This window comes from Crotalus tigris, unplaced genomic scaffold (assembly GCF_016545835.1).
Source record: "Crotalus tigris isolate CLP2741 ecotype Arizona unplaced genomic scaffold, ASM1654583v1 scf7180000022411.5474196:2289641, whole genome shotgun sequence".
Taxonomy (NCBI): Eukaryota; Metazoa; Chordata; class Lepidosauria; order Squamata; family Viperidae; genus Crotalus; species Crotalus tigris.
Genome location: NW_024099112.1, coordinates 1,202,695 through 1,224,963, shown reverse-complemented (window position 1 = coordinate 1,224,963; position 22,269 = coordinate 1,202,695). Strand labels below are relative to the sequence as shown.

Here is a 22,269-nt window from a genome sequence, read left to right as displayed (position 1 = left end):
AAGGAAAACCCTTACAGTCACATCCGGCAGTATTGGATATGCTACTTTCTTTCTCTTTCTCCCTATTGTTCCAACATCTAATCTTTAGTCTGGTTTGCTAGCATCTGAGTGTTCCCATTCACATGTATCAAATTCCATCTCATGTTGATGAATTATCCATTCAATAAAACAATTGAAATAAATGAGAATTGCCCGCCTGCAGCAACAAGCCTTCACTGCAATATCATTGGATTGCCAGGAAGCTCATCAAAATTAGGCTGCAGTTTCTTTTAATAATCCCTTTTATTTCTGCCACACAAATTGCTTTTATATAGGCATAATGCAAGAAATGCAGCCTACCAGCTGCTCTATTTAAAATGAAAGTTAATGCAATACACAAATGTATAGTTTTGGAAGTGGTATAAGTAAATGTTGAAAAAGTCATTTTTCATTGTCCTGAAGTAGTAGAGGACTACAAATATGCTCTTGTTTGTTAAGTTGATTGCTTGAGATCATGCAGGCCTGAACAAAAACTTAAGTTTAAAAGTAATTTTAATTTATTGACATACTAGCTGCTCTGAGAAGGTCCATTCGTTAATCAGTTTTCCAGCCCAATGGTGTGCCTTAAAAATGAACTTTAATTCTGCTTATTTAGAAATTATGCAATTTTCCCTATCACTTCTTCACAAAAGAAATTGATAATACCACAGCTTTGATATCACATCAGAAAACAAAAACAGTGTCCATAACTGCCCAAAAGAATTATCAGAAAAATAGTCTGTGTAAAAGGCTTTGCAAGAAAATAACTTCAGGGTGAGGAATTTGAGAAATAGTATGAAAAGAGCTGTCCCTAATAATGTTTCCTACAACATAGAAACTACAGAATGACTCTTTTAAAGATCATGAAATCACATTTTGAAAATTAACAGATGACTAGCTTTAATACACATTCTACACTCTAATTCCAGCATCAACTCACCCCTTTGAAATCTCCCTTGACCAGTGAATCCAGAGAAAAATGAATGTTGTGATAGAGGCTCAGCAACTGAAAAAAAAAGTTTATTATGTAATTGGCACATAATAAGTGTTGTTTCCTAATGAAAGAAGAGAATATTAAAAACTGTTGTAATAACTTAAAGTATGCAGTATAGTATGGGCTATTATATGGAATGCTTTCAGACAGCCAACGTTTATAGACATTAAGAAGAGTCAAGCAGCTGTTCTCTTATAATGTCTAGTCCCCATAACTCTATTTATGAGGCAGGGCAGCTGTTATAAGAACCTCCCCTAAAAGCAAACAGATCTAGCAGTACTGCAGGAATTCAAAAACAATGATAAAAGCAGGCAATGCCGATCCCAGAGCAATATTATGTACAACATTCAGAAATCTCATCTATAGCAGGTCTAAACTTGCTGTTTTGCAAAAAACCACTCTTCTGAGAGAGCAGGCATTCTGAATCCAAACAGCTGAATCACGGCTGTGGATAACTGACATGATAAGAAATGGGAAGGAGCAATTGATAATAATTGAACTTTACCCTTGCTTAGCAAAGGGATGGCAGTGCTGGCAATAAAGGGTCATGACAAGCAGCATCTAGAAGAACCCTGTGGAACAAACAAAATGGGATGTGCCTGCTACCCCAGTATTAAAATCAATGGCCACATGAAACCCCTACTCAACAGAAACACCAGCAATCTTTTAACGCCCTCATCAGGCATAGAACTAGCAATGCACAGCTGGCAAACTCCGCTATTTTTCCTGGATCAAATACTTTATGCAGTGTAAACCAGTTCTCTTTAAGGACAGGTCCATGCTCTTTCAAAAGAGTACTAAATCAGTGCATATAAAGAGCCTGTGTAAGATGAAACAAGCACTTCAGAATGGATTGATCAGCACTTGAGGGCAGATGCCTCTGTAGAAGCCAATTATCCTGTCTCTTCTGCAGCCAGGCTAACAAGACCAATAGGAAGTCAGTTGATTCTCAACCTAGATTACATCAGCAGCCAAGTGGTTGGTGTAGTATGCAAGATTTTTTTTCTTCCATTCAATCATATCTAATTTTTGGAGACTGTCTGGACAAGTCCCTGCAGTTTTCTTCAGAAGTAGTTTCTCATTGCTTCCTTCCTTGGGCTGAGAGGAAATGACTGCCCCAAAGTCACTAGAACCCAAGCTACCATTAGAACCCACAGTCTCCTGGTTTCTAGTCTGATGTCTTAACTGTTACAGCTACACCAGATTAGCTTTCATGATAGATTATAATGCAAAAATTGAATCATGAAAACATTACTTCAAAACTGGAACAGCTAAAGGTGCCTTTAAGCGTCTATCCCAGTGGTGGCGAACCTATGGCACGCGTGCCAGAGGCGGCACTCAGAGCCCTCTTTGTGGGCATGTGCACCGCTGCTGTCAGCAGCTTGTACAGGTCCATTAGGCTGCTGCCGCCTGGAGCGGCAGCCCCACCCAGCACAAAGGAGGCGAAGCGACCAGCTAGCAAGCTCAAGTAGAGGTGGTAGAGCATGCCCACACCCAGCAAGCCAAAGGCCACCCCAAGCAGGGAAAGCCGGATCTCCATTGGTGCCATGGTCCCCCAGTCCCCATTGGTGCCATGGCCCCCCAGGGAGGATTGCGTGCTTCCCCCCATCTATGCTGGGCCTCCTGCTCACTGCCCCACCCACCAGAGATCCCCTGGATCTCCCCCCAATCCTGCCCAGCCCCCACAGGCATCCCCTCCATGAGCAACATTGAGGTGGCCATACCCACCCCAGCCATGCCCACCCAGTTTGCCGTGACAACCACAGCCATGCTCACCCAGTGGGCCATGCCCACTCAATGGGCCATGCCCCTATGCCCCCCGAGGGCACCACAATGCTGATGTGGCCCTGGCACTTTGTGGTAAATAAGTGGGTTTTGGGTTGTGGTTTGGGCACTCGGTCTCTAAAAGGTTTGCCATCACTGGTCTATCCTTTGGGCTGGAATTAAGATAAAGGAAAAGTCTTGAGGGCATATCTTTAAAACCAGGACTGAGTTGCAGTCCAATGCAACTTTAGGATAAAAAACTGATAGGAATTGTGGAATAATCTTAAAATATGTACATTGCAATTAGAATTCTCAAACATTTGTCCCCAACCTTATTCCTATCTCAGGCTCCCCAGATGCTGAGCATGGGCTTTGGTCCACACAAAAAATTGACTACTCATATACAGAAAGCATCAAAATGTTCTGCTGACTCCTCCGATTAATAAATGAATTAAGCACATTTTCCATTTTTATAACTAGAAGATTATTTAATCATGTGAATTTCTTGACACCTGTAGTCAGATTTTGCACAGGTCAGCGAAATTTCAATCGATTTCCTAAAATGAAATTAATACAAACTGTCATGACAAAGAACAGGAAAGTCCTTTCCGTGGCCCTCCAGATGCTGTTGGACAACAACGCCCAGCAAACCCAACAGTAGGGCATCGGAATCCTTTCCCCAGAAAATGGGAGGTCAAATGAATGGCACAGTACCAAACTCTTGATGGCTTCTAGCAGCTCTTGTGAAAATGAAGCAAAGGTGGTAAAAGCTTCAGAAAGCTTTTCATCTCCAGTGTTGTGATAGTTTCCTGAAAATTTCTCCAGGGCAGCAATATGAGCTTCTAAATGGCTAATGAGATCTGCAGAAATAAAAAGGTATTTGAATGTTCTTGCACATCTTTTTCTGAGGCAAGCAAAGCTGTATTACAAAAAGAAAACAGAAAACGTTGGCAGGAAGCCATTTCATTTATTTTAATGGCCCTAAAACCAACATGAATACATATAGTATTGGAATACTCTGGAAATTAGGATATGGAAATGTACTTTGAGAAGGACATAGAATGCCACATGAAGGTAAGGACCTCAGATAACTGATCTGAGGTTCTTAAGATAGTACAGCAGAAGAGAATATGTGGTCTTCTAGTTCTTGGGACCTCCTGACCATGCTTGTAAGGGCAGATAAGGGCTGGAGTTCCATGCCAAATGAGGAATTACAGATTGCAAATGGTAAGCCTTTACAAAGTAGACTGCTTTATAATAAGATACGATCCCTCAGTCTTTTCTCCTCTGGAAAGAATGACTTCCAAATGTATCCTGAATGGGAAATTTATCTACAAGGAAGGAGGTGTAATGACAAAGGGGTCACAGAGAGATAGCTGGTCAGGAGCGAAGGAAGCACTTTTGGAATATATTTTCTCTTTGAGAAATTGATGTCACCATGGTAATGTCCATGATTATGCTGTTCTTTTTTGGAATCAATTTGTTTACAAAAGTATTTGTCTGATCTAATTTCTTTCACGGAATATTACAGTTTGGCTGAATTCACACTGTGGGATGTCTCTGCAGGGGAGCAGGACAGCAAGTGATACCACAGTGTTAATGGCATCGTCATGCAAATAATTCAAATTATATAATTTCTGTCAGTTGTAGACATGTGATGCCTATGGTTGTATAAACAAAGTTTGATTCTGGTTAATTGTAGTCTATCAATCTAGCCATTCTGACTTCTAAGTCATGGTTTATGGTTAATGTGCAAATCAGGATATATGGCTTATTTAACAATCCTTAGTTAAAACAAACTGTTGCACAATGTAATGTGTGAATCCAGCTTTTTTCTTGCATACACAGATTATTAAGCAGAGTGCATATAATTAGTCTGCTGCACCCAAACGTCTGTTCACATGTAACAAAGAAGTACACAACATCAGTGAACAGCCAATTTCCATGGGGTTCAGCAAGATTGCCTGTAATGGGCAGCATTTGCATCTACAGCTTGACACGGAATTCTAGAATGTCTGTCTGCAGGAAAACCAGCTTTTCATGGATGAAATGAAAAGGATTTAATATAAAGGAGAGTTGCTTAATGCTAGGCATGTACTGAGTTGAAATTTCTTTGTCATGCCTGAACAAGTATATTTGTCAGGTAGCAGTCTGGTGCATCCTACCTGAAAATGGCAGTTTGTGCAATACATTTACTGAGTGTGATCATAACAATCAACTTTTCTTTCTTTGCGTGACATGGACTTGGCTTATACATCATGTTGCCTACAAGATGGTTGCCTAATTTATGGTTCAATGTAAGTTGCCTCCCCCTCTCCCCCTTTTTGGTTCCTTTGAGGACATATTGACATCCTGGACAAGCCCCTGCAGTTTTCTTGGCAAAGTCTTTCAGAAATGTTTTGCCATTCCTGCTTGTTAGAGCTGAGAGGGAATGACTGGGCCAAGGTCCCCCAGCTGGCTTCTTGCCTAAGCTGGAACTAGAACTCAGAATCTCCCAGTTCCTTACCTGATGCCTTTACCACTTACACCAAACCAGTTCTCTAAACAGCCTTACTAAATTCAACATTCTTACTAAAGCTTAGTAGGATCTATTTCTGGATACCTGCATTTTGTAGAATTAAGAGAAAGAAGAAAATGAATTAGTCATTTTTTAAAAAAAATACTCCTTAAAGATATAAAGATACAGAAATATTCTGGCCCATCAGATTTGGCTCACTTGGCTACATTCTATTTCTTGTTGCAGTCTGACCTTGTCCAGTCGTGTGTTTTGCTTTGACTGCTTTCCTCATTTTTTGCAGAACAGTTCGATCTGAATCCAAGTCCTAAAAGCATTAAAAAAGAAAGGCTAAACATATGTTCTCTTTTGCCTACAACCATAGTCACAGCAATTGGGAAAAGTATGTTATTGCAGAGTTACCAACATGCTATTACTTTAATTTTGCAGTTCATTAGGATTAGCTTTTATAGCAAATCATAAGGACACTAAAATGGTGACAGGCTTGGAATGATTTCATTATACAAAGGTTGTGGTTATATCCTAGCATCATGGTATCAGACACAATTTTATAAGTGGTGATATTTGCATGATGACATCATAATGCATATATTGTCATCCCCTCCCCACAAAACCTATGTTCACAGAAGCTTTTAAGACAACAATGATGCAGGATGTTTCTGAAAGATTTCAGTGGTTTTGTTCAGATTTATTACAATCAACTATATAAACTTACTTTCATAACTAACCTGTTTGGATTACTGCAATATACACTACATGAGGTTGCCCTTGATGACCACCCAGAAGTTATCTGGTCCAGAATGCAGTGACATGAACTGTATTGGGCGCCCTGAGGTTTGCCCATTATACCTGTTCCATGAATTGCATTGGCTCTCAATTTTCTTCCAGGGGCAATCCAAAGTGCTTATATCTTTAAAGCCCTATATAGCATGGGACAAAATTACCTGCAGGACTGCCTTGCTTGCCTTAAACATTGCCATCTTGTGGGTCCTTGGAAGCTTGCCTTTTCTGTTGCAGCCCTTGCGCTATGGCACTCCCTCCTCCCAGATCAAGCTGCTCCTAGCCTTTTTATCCCTGTGGACAGCTTTCAAGACTTGACTATACTGCAAGCACTGGAATAGGGTAAAGTGAGATGAGAATGTGGGTAGCATCAGAGAAATGGGGCTATAGTGCCAGGTTTTTCTGTTTTATTGTTTTCAGCATTATGTATTTATTGGATGCAAGCCACCCAGAGTTGGTTTTAAGATGGGCAGCTATTCAAATGCTGTAAATAAATAAATGCTGTTCAGATTTTTGCAGATCATCCAATGCTGGAATTTTCTCCCCTGCACCCCAAGATAAGAATAACCTCATTAGTTCCCAGCTTCTGAAGGTCCTTCAAGATCTGGTTTTGCCAGCAGGCCTGGGATGGCAGGGGACAGATGAACTAGTGAGGTGGCTCCATTGCTATAAATGTCCCTTCGTCTAAAAAAACTATACAAACTACTAAAACAAGTATAATGTTTTTAATACTTGTTAATGAAAATGATTTTAGATATTTATTATTTTAGTTTGTTGTATACATCCCAGAATAACTTGCTTGTGAAATGGCTGATATAAATTATGTAAATAAATAAATAGACTCAAATACATATACTGGAAAGCATGGTGAGGATTGCTAGCAATTTATTACTCTTTTTGTGTGGAATGAAGATAGAGAAGTTTGTCACTGTACAGTTGGTGGAAGTTCAAGGTGTGAACTAACTAGACAAGATTTTTTTATTTTATTTTTCTATTGGTCAAACGGACAACACTGAAATCATTAACTATATGATATACCAGTGGTGGCGAACCTATGGCACGCGTGCCAGAGACGGCACTCGGAGCCCTCTCTGTGAGTATGCGCGCCATGTCCCAGAAATGGCAACTGTCCCTCTTCAACCAGCCGCCCGCTAACTCGCCGAGATCTCACGTGGCCGGATGCATCTCAGCACAGCTGGTTTCCCTCCACCTGTCCCATCCCTCCTGGTCTCGCATGCTCTCCTTTTCCCGGGCATGACCCACTGCATTGTCTCCTCAGCTGTCGGCTGTCTATCCAGCTCAGAGGCGGCTTCTCTGAACTTCTGGTGGTGGGCTGCAGAGCCCCAGAGTGCGCCGGTCGAGGGGCCGGCAGACTGTGGCTGCTGACAGACACTGTCAGCCCCCATGCGCTCGCTGGCCTCTGTGTGCGGGGGCTAATGGTGTAAGACAGCAGCCGCCCCGGCCCCTGCCTCATCTTGTCCTGCGACAATGGCACCCCAGTCCTGCCTCACCCCACAGGACGAGCCTCCTGCCCACTGCCCCACCTGCCAGAGACTCCCTGGATCTCCCCAAACCCTGCCCGGCCCCACAGGCATCCCTCCCCATGAGCAACATTGAGGTGACCATGCCCACCTTGGCCACACCCACCCAATCTGCCATGACCACCGTAGCCATGCCCACCCAGTGGGCCAGCGACCTGGCACCCGGTAATAAATAAGTGGGTTTTGGGTTGCAGTTTGGGCACTCGGTCTCTAAAAGGTTCGCCATCACTGTGATATACAATACAATCATATACAATATACAGACGGAGTACTATGGAGGAGTACTATTCAGTCAGTACAAATAAGACTTATTGCTTCTTGTGAGATTACACATTCTTTACCAAATTAAACCTTAAACTAAAGAAAATAAATAAAATAGACCAAAATAAAACCTCAGCAATGTTTCACATGTGACAAATGTGAAAAATATCTTTAATGGAATAGTTATTACAAACAGAGTGCCTCGCAGAACTCTACACTGAAACTGACACATAATTAAAAATGAAGCAAACCAAAAATATTCAGAAATGCAAAAAGTAAAAGAAAAATGACAGTCTGCTGACATGCTGAATGGCAACAGAGACAGGAAACTTTTTGCAGCTAAACTCCAAATTTTAGTTAAAACAGGGAGAGACAAAGAGTTCTGTCTGAATAACCAATTCAAAGAAATTAAGGACAACTGAAAAATAGAAGGATAAAAAATAGTTTTTTTAAAAAAAAATAAGAAAATTACAGAAATCAAAGGAGGCAAACACATACTATAGAAAGAGGTGACACAACCATAGAGAAAAAACATGACCAAAACAGATTGTCAAAATCTTTCATGAAAAGATTTTATCACAGAACTACAATCAGACATTCTGGAAAATAAAATTAAGTGGCCCCTACAAAATATTGCTAATAACAAGCCAGCAGGAGCTGATGAAATTCTAGCAGAATTATTTAAAATCTGACAAGATGATGAAATTAAAGTTCTACGTACAGGTATGGAATGCAGTGTGTAAAGGATTGGGAATATCAATTTATTTCCCAGTATCAAAAATTAACAGTACTAAAGCATGCTCAGTCACACACTACAATAGTAAGATAATGCCAGATGAAATAATGTCAGTATGCTAATTAGAAGCACTAATAATGAAGATAAACCTTTGGACTTATAATGTGAACGTCACCAATATTTTCTTTTTCTGATGCTACAAGTTTTTTTCCTCCAAACTATTAATATTCTTCAATGGTTTCTTGCTACCAATTTTAAATTTAATGTTACATCCTGTCCTAGCTCTTAAGGGACTTTTGATAGATTTCAGGATCTGCTCAGCTCTTTACAAAACTAAACTAGCTGTCCATTTCTAGAATCTTCTTCACAATAAGTGTGGTTATTGGGAAACCAAAATGAAAGATGTGCAACACATTTTAAAAGAGGAAATGAAAAAGTAAAAGAGACAGAAATGGTTCTAAAAATTATAATCAACAAATATTTACTGTAAATGATCTCTTCCATAGCTGTATAAACGGTGCCCCACCTTATTGTTTTAAAAATATCAATTATGCCTGTTGTCAGTCAGTTGTTTTCTCAGAATGAGAGTTTATTTTCATGTGATTCATTCCTAAGTAATATTGTGAAAAGACCATAAACTTAATCTGCCTGGTTAAATTATATATAAACAGTTGTTGAAGTGCTGACACAGGATAAGAATAATAACTCAAGAAATATGCAGAATTCACTAGCCAAAGAGCATATCAACCTATTTCAGATTGTGCCCATAGGAACTCTGCAGTTATTAGATAAGACTAATTCATGGTATCTTCACCAATGAGATGAAACCTGTTAAGGCTCAGAGAAATTTTGTGCCGCTGTAAAGTCCTGTGGTGGTCTGGCTCTAAAGAGTATAGCTGTACTTATGGCATTTTAGGGAGTAACACATTTATTATGGTCAAACTCTTGTACATCATAACCTTTTTGTCAGCTTGGCTGGAAAGTTTTAAATGGATTGTCAACCTCTGTGAGCATCTGGATGCACAGATAGTCATTCATACTTCAAAATAGAAATATAATATTAGATTTTTCACTTTTTCAGGAACTTAATTTTTAATTAACAATTGCATTTTTATTATGTAAACTGCTTTGAACTTCTGCTTTTGAAAGAGTAAAGTGCACATTATTTCACAAATAATAATTGGTTACATATTAATAGGATGAAGGGGAAATTTCCTGATTCTTGTTTACTCCCCCCCCCCCAATAAATCCTCAGCAACTAATTCAATCCAGTTGTATTGGCTTAAATCCTTTTTCCCTGCTCCTCCCTTACCTCCTCTAAGATGCAAACTGTGTTCCTGCATTTGCCCAAGTGGCTAGTAAAGGAGGAGGTTGTTGGAGAACTCAGGTCCTCTTGGGTTTGGGAGATGAAGTCTTGGACAGAAATTAGGTCTGGCATTCTTGTGTCTGTGGCGGGTGAACGTAGCAAAGAAGGACACAGCCTTGGGCTGTCCAGCCAAGTCAGAAAAGTGGAATATCAGGCCACAGAAAAAAGGGGAACAGGATTGAGAGGAAGCAGCTAAGGGTAGCTGAGAAGACCACAAACCTCTGAAAAGCAGAGCAGCAGCTTGCTCACTCTTCTTCTGTAATTCTGCTTTCCTGTCCAAGTCATGCACAGAGAGAATAGTACGTAAAGAAATGCTCAGACTTGTGCACTTTTCTACCACCCAGTAATTGCCTATCTTGTGACTTTCCCGGGCCATACAGTGACTTGGAAAGGAGTGTTTGGTCACCAATTCTCTTGAGTATTTAGAAAAATGGCAAAAATGCCTTTCTTCTGCCAAGCTTTTAAATTTTATTTTTTGTATTTTTAAAATATTTAACAGTCTCAAGTATTTTCATAAACAGAAAGGCAGAGTATACATTCATAATAAATAAATAAATAAAATTATGCTAAAATACTTTTTTTACTTAAAGTTAACATTTTTTTAAATTCCTGGATGCTGATTACTATGTGTACAAAGAGATACATACAGTATGGCAGACAAAAAAGGCACAAAGGATAATGTAATTTTGGTTCAGCACTGGACTTTCCAAATATTCAAAACCAAATTGAAGCTATCTCCCACTGAACTCCGAATAGTTTTCTAGTACTGTTTGTAGTCTGATCATTGAAAGGAATTGTGTGTTCATATCTGTTCAAATCACTTCATTTAGTGTAGTACTAGTTGCATACATATTGCTTATGACACACTTTAGCTAAAGCTATTTTGGCACATATTTAGGAGCCAGTTGGTCCTTTGGAAACGAAAGATTAATCAATAACATGATTTGCAGAGCAACCTGAGTTCCTAAAAGTTTAGTGTTGACAGCTATAAACTGATTTTTGATGCCTTATTTTTTTTACAAATTGTGCAATATTGCACTGCATAGATTCCCCACTTACTGTGCTGTGACTCATACAACAAAAATCTGCAGCAAAATTCAGTGTACTCATCTCATTTAATTGTTTATAAAACTGCACTGGCTTCCTATAAGCTTTCGGGTGCAGTTCCAGATGCTGACTATCTCCTATAAGGCCCTTTATGGCACAGCCCCTGGGATAGCCTGACTCTAATTATCTCTGCTCAGCCCAGAAGCTCCAGCTGAGTGGATACATTTGGAGTCCAGACAGTGGTTTGGTAGTAGGCTGATTACCCAGAATAAGGACCAAAGTAAAAGTAGATAACTTCCTTAGAGCTTAGAACAAATGATGGGGAACAATCTCTCCTGTCTTTTGATTATAAAACCAATGCTTTGTTTGGCCATGTCCACCATAGCAGCCATTTCACAAATAGATGACCCACATACTCCATATTATGAAAGCACTTCAATATGCTCTCACAATTGCCCAAATATCCAAAGCCCATACAAATTACGTTACTTAATAGAATCTAAGGTACTGAAAAGCTATATAACACTATTAACTATCTTTCCCATTCGTGAGTGTTTCTTATGAAGATGAATGTGGCTTGGTATTCCAGCAGTCTAAGTGTTCTAATCCACAAACAGCAGTACATCTCTACCTCTCTCAAACTGGATATTATATTATTAGCAATTTGGTAGGCATGGTTGGAGAGAAAAAAAATCACTGTGATTGATTATCTACAAAAGTTAGTATAGTTTGCACCTGCACAACCTTTCTGCACTTCCATTGCAAAACTGACAAAGAATTTGATACACTTAATTCTTCTAAAGATTCAACTAGACCTTAATAGTTTTTTTGTCCTCAGTGCATCATCATAGCATTTTATTCAGTGTGGTACAACACAACCCAAGATATAGTAAATATATGAGGAAACAGAGGTATAAATGCAATTAAGTTGATCCAATCATCTTCTAAAGTTCCCCCCCCCCATGGTTAAAATTGGTCTGTTTGCGTAGTCTATTTGGTACATAGTCTATTTTCTTATGTACTGTTATATAAACACAAAATACTAACAATGACAAGTGATAATTTTTCCATAAATAAAATGCATCCCACTACCGCTTACCATCTCTTGCTCTATAATATTGGGATTTTTTTTTTCTCTATAGCATGTGTTTTGACTAATTGAAATTCATTTTCCCACAGACATTTGATCTGGGAACACAAACAGCACCAGCATAAAACTGTTAGTCTTCTTTGTATGACTAATTTTAGTGCTTCTACATCTCCTCTGCTTTCTTTTATTTATTTTATCCATAAAGTCCACAGAGTCGATTTTTCAATAAAACTTTATCTTCGGAACTATTGACAAGTAAAAAACATATTTCAAAGACTGTTATGAATCCTATATGTGAGCAGGCTGTCTGCTCAGATAGAGGCAGCATTTCTTTTCCACTGGCAGATGCATTTTTAAAATGCTGTACGAATAATTAGGCAGCTATATTCCACGTTCTTTAAGATCTTTGATAGAAAGTCACTGTTATCTCCCTTCTGTTCCTCTTGTTAAATCCCTATTTGCTGGAGAGGAAGAGTAATTCTTTAGCCATTTATTATCTTCTCACTGATGTATCCAGGCATTGTGTAGAGAATAAGAACCAAGAATATGGTCACAATTGCAATGATCAGCAATGCAATGATGTACTTCTTATACCGTTTCCAAATGAAGAAGACGAATGTTTTTATGGGGTTCACAAACCAGTTGAAGGATGTTTTGGGACGACTGGAGGAGAAAGAACATGTTTTAGATAGGTGGGGAGGGAGAGAGAAGCTAAGGAAGGAATCAAATGCTAAAATTTAAAATATACAAACCATATGCCCTATATCTGATGTAACATGGGTGGCTATATAAATGTTTTAAGGAAATAAAATTTGACTCCCACTGAGTGTACAGATGCTTGGATTCTCATAAGGAGGCACCTTCTCAAGCATAAAATTTGACTGAGTTCATCATCTTATCTTCTTTAAAGGAAACCCAGAAGCAAAACACAAGGACAACAACTGTATCATTCTGTTGGCCAAGAGTGAGTGATATTCAGAGAAAAATTGCTTCTCATTCTGGAGGCAGGATATAGTTATCACAAGTATAGTTCATGAATAGCCTTATTCTCCTTAAGCCAATATTCTTTGCTTCAGCCTCATAATCTGAAAAGCTAAAGATCTTCCAAACTGTGTTGCCAGTTTTTAAACTGAATATGTTCCATATTCTGTATTCTATTTAATTAGCAACATAAAGAGGCAATTTTAGCAGTATGATAATTTTCGATATAAATTGATTTTTGGTAAATTTAGGCTCTCTTTCTCTTACTACTTTCCAGCTATCTGGACCTGGAAATGATAGTAAAAAAATAAGAAAATACAGTAAAAAACAGAGTTTCAGGACATCTAACTGGAAGTGGGCCACATTAATATAAAATTATCCTAACTTTACATTCAGCTAACTCCTCATACACATAAACAGGAGGATTCTAGAGCAGGGGTTCCCAACCTATGGGCCGCAGCCTGGGCTGTGGGCTCTTGGTCAGCAGGCCACGGAAAAGGCTGGCCGATGCGTGTACATGTGAGTGTGCATTCCCCCCCACTCGTGCTAGCCCCTGCGGGCCTATTTGCCCATGCGTGCAGGCACAAACGGGGATGCTAGCGTGGAGTGGGTGTCTGCAGCCCATTTGCACATGTGCCGCTAGCATGGGTGGGTTGCATGGCCTGTTAGCACATGTGCAAATGGGCTGCTAGCTGCCACAGGGGATGTGTGACTGTTTGCGCATGCACACAGCACCAGCGCATACCGCATGAACAAACAGGGCTGCTAGTGCCATACCAGTGTGCGTGGCCCCGTGCAGCCATGCACCAATTTTGAAGATGCTCTCCATCCCTCCGGTCCGCGAGCCCAGAAAGGTTGGAGACCTCTGTTCTAGAGAACCCTTCACTATATATCACTGTTACCATTCTGAGTGGGAGACCAAGGGCAGATATGGTTGGATCTATGACAGAGGCATTTGTATGATAATCAGCAAACATTTATCAGCACTTACTTGGGTTTTTCCAAAGGTTCTGGTTCCTTTCTCCCCAGACCAACTGGGTTTTTTTCAGCTTCCTCTATAATCAATAACTGAAATTCAGCTTCTACTTTTCCCTGAAAAAAAACCATACTATGAAATAGCGGTTAACATTTTCAAGTGTTTGCTTATTAAAGAAAATACAATGCAACGAACCAAAAATTTTCTCCAAGAAACACAATTTCCACAACAGTTGAAACAGTGGTGGGATTCATATATGTGAACAACCGGCTCTCTGTGTGGATGCCGCTTCCGGAAGTCCATTCTGGGCCTGGGCAACAAAAAATTAGCTACCGGTTCTGCCGAAGTGGTGCAAACTGGCTGAATCCCACCACTGAGTTGACAGCAAATTAAACATAAAATTAATCAATCAAACTCAAGAGTAAAAATCCATGTCTGTAGAATCAATCATCAGAGAAATGGGAGAAGTCAGTTGATAGTCTTTAAGAACAACTGCTCTGATACCTAGAAAAGATAGTGGCTTCTGATAATATATGAGGCACCCATTATTTTATGTTCTGTGTCTTACGTTTTATGTCTCTTTAAACACATTTCCTAGCAAGATAAAGATATTTTGACTGCGCTCAGAGTAGCACAGATCCCATTTAATTCTAGATTGGGATCTTTTTGTAGGGTCACATCTATCCACCTATTTCCTCTGCCCAGAACATGATGTTGGCAAGAAGTTTTTCTGATTATGAAGTTCATCTTTTTAAATTTCCTGTCTCTGGAGACTGGTTTGTTCTTTTGCCTGAAGCAAAACACATTGGCATCAGCCCTTTGAAGTTTTTCTTTTTATTTTGAATTCTTCTTTTACCCTGTCAGGTTTTGGTTTTATATTGATAGCCATCACAAATATATAAATTCCAAACTATAGTCTAATGAAATTCAGAGCTTTTTCCTAATATCTGGAAACTGAAGATGGATTCAGCCTGGTGACATTCTGTAAAAAGGCAATTTCAAAAGAAAGCATCACAACTGTCAGAAAACTAGGGTCTGCCCGATTCCTCTCAGATAAAGAGGGAAGTAGGAATAAGAAGACCAGGAAAACAGAGATATTTTTAAGGAATGGGAACCCTAAAATAAAAGCTGGGTTTCAGCCCCCACATTTATATCTTAGCCTTTCAGGCACCACTTCAATTTTGCTGCATGTTTTCTTACAGTTAAGATGAAGATGTTCCCACTAGGATCTGAAAACTCAACATCTTCTGGCTTAACTGATCTCCTCCATTTCTTCTTCTTCTTCTTTTTCTTCTGCTTAGCCTCCCTCTCTTCCCTTTCGATGTCTTCCTGACCTTTCAATTTAACGAAGGGCCACCACCCTTTCATTCGTTTGTTTCGGAAGATCGAAAACCGTGGCATGGCCTTTTCCTTGGCCATCTTGATAGTGCACTGCTCTGAACTCTTGGCAGCTCTCACCATATCATTCAGCTTTAATTCAATGGCTCCTATAAAGGTGCAAAAAACAGAGAATCTCAGGCACTCACCCACTTATATAATATATAATATACGCAATAATTGCTAAACCGGTAAGAATTGGTTTTTTAAAAAATTTTACTGGGAATTATATTAATTTTGATCACAATTAGCATGGCATCAAATCTTCATAGCCTGAAACGTTATTGCAGAAATCACAATATGACTTCTTAATGTCATCTTGTTGAATCCTGCTCAAGGCAGAACATTCTAACCATCAGTCTCCCAATAGCATGGCATAAGTAGAAAGATGTTTGTAAGATGTTTTGACCAAGTCACATACAGAAAAAGAGGGCACAGCAATCTGGCTTGAGAAAAAAATGTGAACCTCCTTTTCTTCAAACTTCCTCTTAAAGATAGTACAAAAAACCTATATTCTGAAGCTGAAGAAATATCCTTTAGTCAATTCTTGAACAAAGTCCATCTACTACTAATCTTATGGAACTATCATTTGATACAATTATGCACCATTATCACAGATGGCTAAATCTGGTGCTACTGATGAAATACTGACTGAAGGTGGCATATAATAACTACAGCACATGATCTAACCCAGGGGTAGGCAACCGTGGCTCTTTTATGACTCGTGGACTTCAACTCCCAGAATTCCTGAGCCAGCCTGGCTCAGCTTGGAAACCTCTCCTTTTCCCCTCAGCATGGCTGGCTCAGGAATTCTGGGAGTTGAAGTCCACGAGTCATCAAAGAGCCAAGGTTGCCTACCCCTGATCTAACCCAATTGATCAGGTTGATCACTGGGTTCTCCTGGGAAAGAAAAAATATAAAATGGCTTCCTTTTCTTATTGAGTCCTGTTTGAACAATACGATCTTCTCAGATTTTGTTGTGTTACTGTATTCTTGCATAACTCTCATAGCTGGTGAAGTTCATTTCAGGGAACTTCCCACCTTCAAGCTTCACTCAGTTTGTTACTCAGAGCAGAGAATAAACTCATTTATAACCTTGTTTGATTAAAGATGCTAGAAAAGTTGTAATCACAGCAGAAAACTTGCAGTTGCCAACTATATATACCCACAATGTACCAACCCACACTGGGCTTAGCATTATAGAATCCATCTGTGGTCTTCATCTTTGTATTCCCAATGGACTGTCTGGTTTCAGGTTTCACCTGTCCTTGGTTCTTCTAGCTCTGATACCCACAGCTCTACATTGGCAACACAAAACATTCTGGCCTCTTTTTAAAGCAGTTCCTGATGTTCATATAGATCTTCCTATTTAGTTAAGAAAACCTACCCAGGGATACCAGAAATTGTTTAAAGTTAAGGGACCCTCAACTGAAAGTTCTCTGGATATATCCAAATAATTATCCTGGTAACAGTAGAAAAGTGGCTTGCCATTTTCTTCTTCTACAATATTTCTTGACTTTTTAGCCTATACTGTTTCCCTGGGATTTCTCGTGATCACCCAGCAAGAATTAATCAGACCTAATCTTGCCTGGCTTCTTGGCAGAGGCATCTGGTATTTTACTTGCTAAACAAATAGGCAAACAAATGTAATACAGGTCGTCCTCAACTTACAACCACTCATTTGGTGACCATTGAAAGTTACCAAACAAAGGAACTTGCAACTCACATTGAAAACCATTGTAACATTCCCATAGTCCTGTGATTAAAACGGCAATCAGCATGCATTTATGAGAGTTGCAGCATCCCAGGATCATAGGATTGAGACCTTCCCGGCCAACTTCAGATGAGCAAATTCAATGAGGAAAGCCAGATTCATTTAAGGACTGCATGATTCACTTAACAACTGCAGTGATTTGCTTAGCAACTATGGCACAAAAGAACATGAAAGCTGGCATGACTCACTGAAAACCTCCTTACTTAGCAATGGAAATTCTGGTCTGAATTGTGGTCTATAAATAAATGTGACTGAGAGCCAAAGAGACTCAATCAATGCTTCTGAATTCATAAACTCACCCTGACATTCTCTAGACCTTATATTGTAATATCTTGGTAACCACTGGGTAGTGCTGTGTATTCATTCTTGTCCTTTACTGCTTCACCAAGGATACAAATTTTGTATCTATAAATAGGTAAGATGACTTTTGCTACCTATAGTTGCATAAACCATTCAAAACTGAGCAAGGAGAAGAGGCTCTTGCTAAATTGTCCCTGGCATTCTGGGACATGTCCTCTAAATAATAGTGGGAATTGAAATAGTTCTTTTTCCTGTTTCTGGCTCCCTTTTTATTTCATATTAACCAGCTTAATAGAAGAACAGGACACCTTTAAGTAGCAGATCAATTTCATATAATTGCAAGCAAAATTATAGAAGATCTTTTTCTCCTAAATTTTCTCCTATTTGTATGCACTAAAACAAGCTAACATTCAAATTCTGTACATTTAGAAGAATACCTAGGAAATCATTTGCTGAAATCCTGTCATAGTCCCAGACTTGAAGGACTAGGACAGCTGGTTCACGAAATTCTGACTCTTCCAGAGAAAAAATAGAATCCTTCTTTTTGTAAGTTATCTCTTTCTCGGTTGGAAGATAATCAAAGCGGAACACAAACCGCCAGTTGAAGTTGCCTTCCCCAGTCAAAGAATTAAAATGAACATCTGTTTCTTGCTTGTCTTTCTCCAGTCCTTTGATCCAGCTGCAGGAGAAATTTTCATTAGCATCTAGCAACATTTTAACATAAGGATGATTCAGAATACAGGTAGTCCTCGACTTACAACAGTTCTTTTAGTGACAGTTCAAGGTTACGGCATTGAAAAAGGTGACTTATGAGCATTTTTCACACTATCTTTGTAGCATCCCCATGATCATATGATTAAAATTCAGATACTTGGCAACTGGTTCATACTTATGACAGCTGCTGTGTCCCAAGCTCATTCTAATCACCTTTTGCAACCTTTGGACAAGCAGAATCAATGGGGAAGCCAGATTCAGTTAACAGCCATGTTAATAACTTATCAACTGAAGTGATTCACTTAACAACTTTGGCAAGAAAGGTCGTAAAACGGGGGGGGGGAATTCACTTAATAAATTCACGTAACAATGGAAATGTTAGGCTCAATTGTAGTCATAAGTCAAAGACTACCTGTACATCCTAAATAAGGTAACAGTGGAGGAAGGAATGGAGATTTGCTCATTCAAGCCCAAAGGTTAAATGTCTCAGCTGCAGCCCCGCTAGCCTCCATCACATTATAAATGTCCACATTTTTATATATAGGTAGTCTTCGACTTACAACCCACTTGTTTAGTGACCGTTCAAAGTTATAGCGACCCTGAAAATAAGTGATTTATGACTGGTTTTCACACTAAACCCATTGCAGTATCTCCATGGTCACATGATCAGTTGCACTGCCTCTGGGGTCATGTGATTTGTAACCTTCCCAGCTGGCTTCCAACAAGCAAAGTCATTGAGGAAGTTGGATTCACTTAACAACCGCATGATTTATTTAACAACTGCAGTCATTCTCTTAACAACTGTGGCAAAAATCGTCCTAAAATGGGGCATAATTCACTTAACAACTATCTTGCTTAGCTGTGGAAATTTTGGGCTCCACTGTGCTTGTAAGTCGAAGAGTTATTTATATAGGATATATACAGTGCATTTTCATATGCAAGCTTGAAGAAAAACAGCAGCAGCTTTATTTAGGTGCCCCAAGCCAAAGTCTATATCAGTAGAGTATTATTTGCTGCAAAAATGAAAAATCATGCTAAATTGATTAACTCCCAAATAGCAAAGGAAAATCCACAAATTGAGAGTGGGCTAAAGTTCACATCATACAAAGTGCTTAAAAACCCAAAAGGAACCATGTAGCAGGAGGAATTTGTATCAGGATAATTATGAATTAACCTTCCACACACAAATACAATATATTAAATTCCAATTCACACACTAAATGAAACAGAAAGGATGGCCCAGGGACAGATTTCTGGTTGTTTTAACCTATCCCAGCAAATGCACCTTTTGACATATATGTCACTGGAAATTTCTCCTGTTATTGGATTGACATCGTCAAGAATCACGTCATCTGTATTCCAGATAATAACACGTAGTTCATAACTGGGAAAGAAGAAAAAAACCAAAGACAATAATGATTTTCTCGAAATCCTGAATAATTGGTTAGCTGATCTGTTAATTAATTGCAAAGATGCATTCAAGATGGGTGGCAGTGAAGTGGCCTTGCAGTGGCCTTGGTACAAACAAATCCTTAGGGCAGTGATGGCGAACCTTTTAAAGACCAAGTGCCCAAAAACTGGTCCTGCCCCCACTCCACCCCCTGTCCCACCCCCAGCCCACTCCCCATCCCCTGCACCACCTGCCCGCAGGGCCACTCACCGCCTCCAGGGCCTGCTGCATTGCCCAGGCGGCCCAGCAGCGCTATGGTAGTCACGCCCTCTGCCCGCCCCCTGCAGCATCCACTGTGCACAATGGGGTGTGAGGGCAGAGTCTTGTCTACGCTGCCTGGCTGCCATGTCCTTGGCAGCACTGCTCCGTTTGGGCCACGTTCAGGGGCAACTCTCCTTCAGGGGGGCTGCTGGAGAGAAGGGGGTCGTGGGGGGAGGCGAGGCTGGAGCAACAGCACATGTGCCCACAGAGAGGGCTCCGATTGCCGCCTCTGGCACCTGTGCCATAGGTTCGCCACCACTGCCTTAGGGTAATTGCAGATTCTCTGCATTTGGTTTAATGCTAAAATAGCACGAATTCAATATGATTTCCATGGTTTCCATATTAGAATTACAGATTCTTCTTGTATACCATTGAGTTAGTCTAAATTTGGCTCTAGCCAGTCTCTCCATTAATTCTGAGGCAAGCTGCAGCTGCATATTCCTCTTGCTTTATTATACATATATTACTTTCCATTCTTAACAGCATATTACCCACAAGTGTGCACTTTTCCATTTGAAAAGGCATCCAGATGAAATTAACTGTACTGATTCTGTTATTCTGCAAACCTTTTTCCAGAATATTAAATGCACTTTTCATTTATGTGCAATGTGATGCAATTTGCCGTTAGAAAGTAGATAAAAGGTTAGATGTTTGTGGCATCAGAGAATTTCAAGTCAAAAATCTTTTCCCAGTGCACAATATACACAACAAATTCTATAAAGATAAAATAAGTATTGATTCACATTCCTGTTCATAGAGGTCCCCCCTCACCTGATTGGCAGTCGTGGTTTGATGTTGACAGGTGGTGGCGCAGGGACATCATTTGGAAACATGTCAATCCACATGTGGAGAGAACCCTGGAGAAACAAGAACAACAAAAAGTCACTTGATAATGTTCTTTCCTTTGTTGGTCAATAGCCTAAGTTGCTTGGTATTATTCCGTGCATCTGTGTTTTTACACTGCAACTTGGGATGTGTTGTCTAGGCAACTAAACAGCATTTTTCATTCATCCTTTCGTTTATGCCCAGGAGAGTCAGGTCAGGTGCAAGAACATTAATCCTTGTTTCCCCAACATTTTTCATGTTCTTTGCTCACAACCTGCCCTGAAAAATGGAAGATGAATTCAGCAGAAAGTTGTACCAGGAATATATTTGCTGGCTGGAAAAGAATTCTTCCTTCAACCACAGTTCATCCCATTGGAAAGTAGGGAAGAACTGGAGATTCTCAGTATGACTTTGGGGCATCTGCTAGCCCTGAATCAGCCTTGTCAAGTTGTGTAGAAAAAAAGAAATAACAGTTTGTAGATATCAAGCCAAGCTGGCTAAATAACATCCTGTTTGGGGAATGTCCAGAAAGATTGAATCAGAAGGAATTGTCCCCTCCCCATTTCCTCTAAATTCAGGACTAATACAGATCGAGTAACTGAAATCACAATAGACTAAAACGATTAGAAAAATATTTACAAAGATGCTCCTGGAGGAAAGAAATCAGCATAATACCTCTTTGTTTCTTGGTTTTATTTCTATTTTTCTGTTTCTATATTTGTACAAACCATTCCACTGACCCAAATGCAGATATTTTCCTAGATTCACATGTGAAAAGAAATAGCTAACTCACTCTATAATTTGGTTCAAAATAAATTAAAACAGGCCAATTTTTACAAGTTATGTGAAGTGTAATCAGGTTCTAAGTATAGGCCAGTGGTGGCGAACCTATGGCACACATGCCAGAAGTGGCACTCAGAGCCCTCTCTGTGGGCACACGTGCCGTCGCTCCAGCCCCGCATCCCCCATGGCCCTCTCCTCACCAGCAGCCCCCGGAGGAGAGTCATCCCCGGGTGCGGCCCGTGCGGAGCAGTGCAGCAGGGACAAGACTCTGCCCTCGTACCCCATCGCATGCAGCTGCTGCTGCAGGGTGCGGTGGAGGGCATGGGCGCCATGGTGCTTCTGGGCCGCCTGGGCGATCGGCAGGCTATGGAGCAGTGGGAGGGCGGGACAGAGCAGGGGGTGGGGAGGGGGCGGTTTTTGGGCACTTGGTCTCTAAAAGGTTCACGATCACTGGTATAGGCTGACAACAATTAGGATCCAGCCTTCTTTCAATGAAGGGTTGAAGAAATTTCAATATCTTAAAATATTTTCAGACAAAATATTTGTGAGTAGGAGTATAAGCAAATGCCAAAACCAAGCAAAACCAGCATTATGAAATAGATAGACCTAAACATCTTTGACTGGTCTCAAAAATTTAAGTCAGGCTTAGTTTGTGATTGGATTGGAAAGCGTGAAGAAATCTAAGAGCTGTCAGAAAGGTAGCAAAATTGAAAAAA

The 22,269-nt window shown here is 40.0% G+C and overlaps 2 protein-coding genes across 11 annotated transcripts in view; both read right to left on the bottom strand.

The window, feature by feature from the left end:
• Positions 1–10,309, bottom strand: part of LOC120297030 (arf-GAP with SH3 domain, ANK repeat and PH domain-containing protein 1-like) — a 59,024-nt gene extending 48,715 nt beyond the window's left edge. For 6 of the 8 annotated variants that reach the window (XM_039319200.1, XM_039319199.1, XM_039319204.1 and 3 more), the window contains exons 1-4: positions 9,922–10,178; positions 5,526–5,598; positions 3,491–3,636; positions 959–1,024 (exon numbers count right to left, since the gene is read on the bottom strand). In XM_039319200.1, the coding sequence (XP_039175134.1) occupies positions 959–1,024; positions 3,491–3,636; positions 5,526–5,598; positions 9,922–10,047 (411 nt within the window). In that variant the 5' untranslated portion in view covers positions 10,048–10,178. The other 2 variants (XM_039319205.1, XM_039319206.1) reach the window with 2 other exon arrangements.
• A 108-nt stretch (positions 10,310–10,417) lies between these two features.
• Positions 10,418–22,269, bottom strand: part of LOC120297028 (fer-1-like protein 4) — a 66,999-nt gene continuing 55,147 nt past the window's right edge. For 2 of the 3 annotated variants that reach the window (XM_039319195.1, XM_039319198.1), the window contains 6 exons: positions 20,717–20,802; positions 19,520–19,618; positions 17,958–18,199; positions 15,270–15,556; positions 14,085–14,185; positions 10,418–12,775 (listed from right to left, as the gene is read on the bottom strand). In XM_039319195.1, coding sequence (XP_039175129.1) covers positions 12,595–12,775; positions 14,085–14,185; positions 15,270–15,556; positions 17,958–18,199; positions 19,520–19,618; positions 20,717–20,802 — 996 coding nt within the window. In that variant the 3' untranslated portion in view covers positions 10,418–12,594. The remainder of the gene's footprint in view (positions 12,776–14,084; positions 14,186–15,269; positions 15,557–17,957; positions 18,200–19,519; positions 19,619–20,716; positions 20,803–22,269) is intronic. The other variant, XM_039319197.1, reaches the window with a different exon arrangement.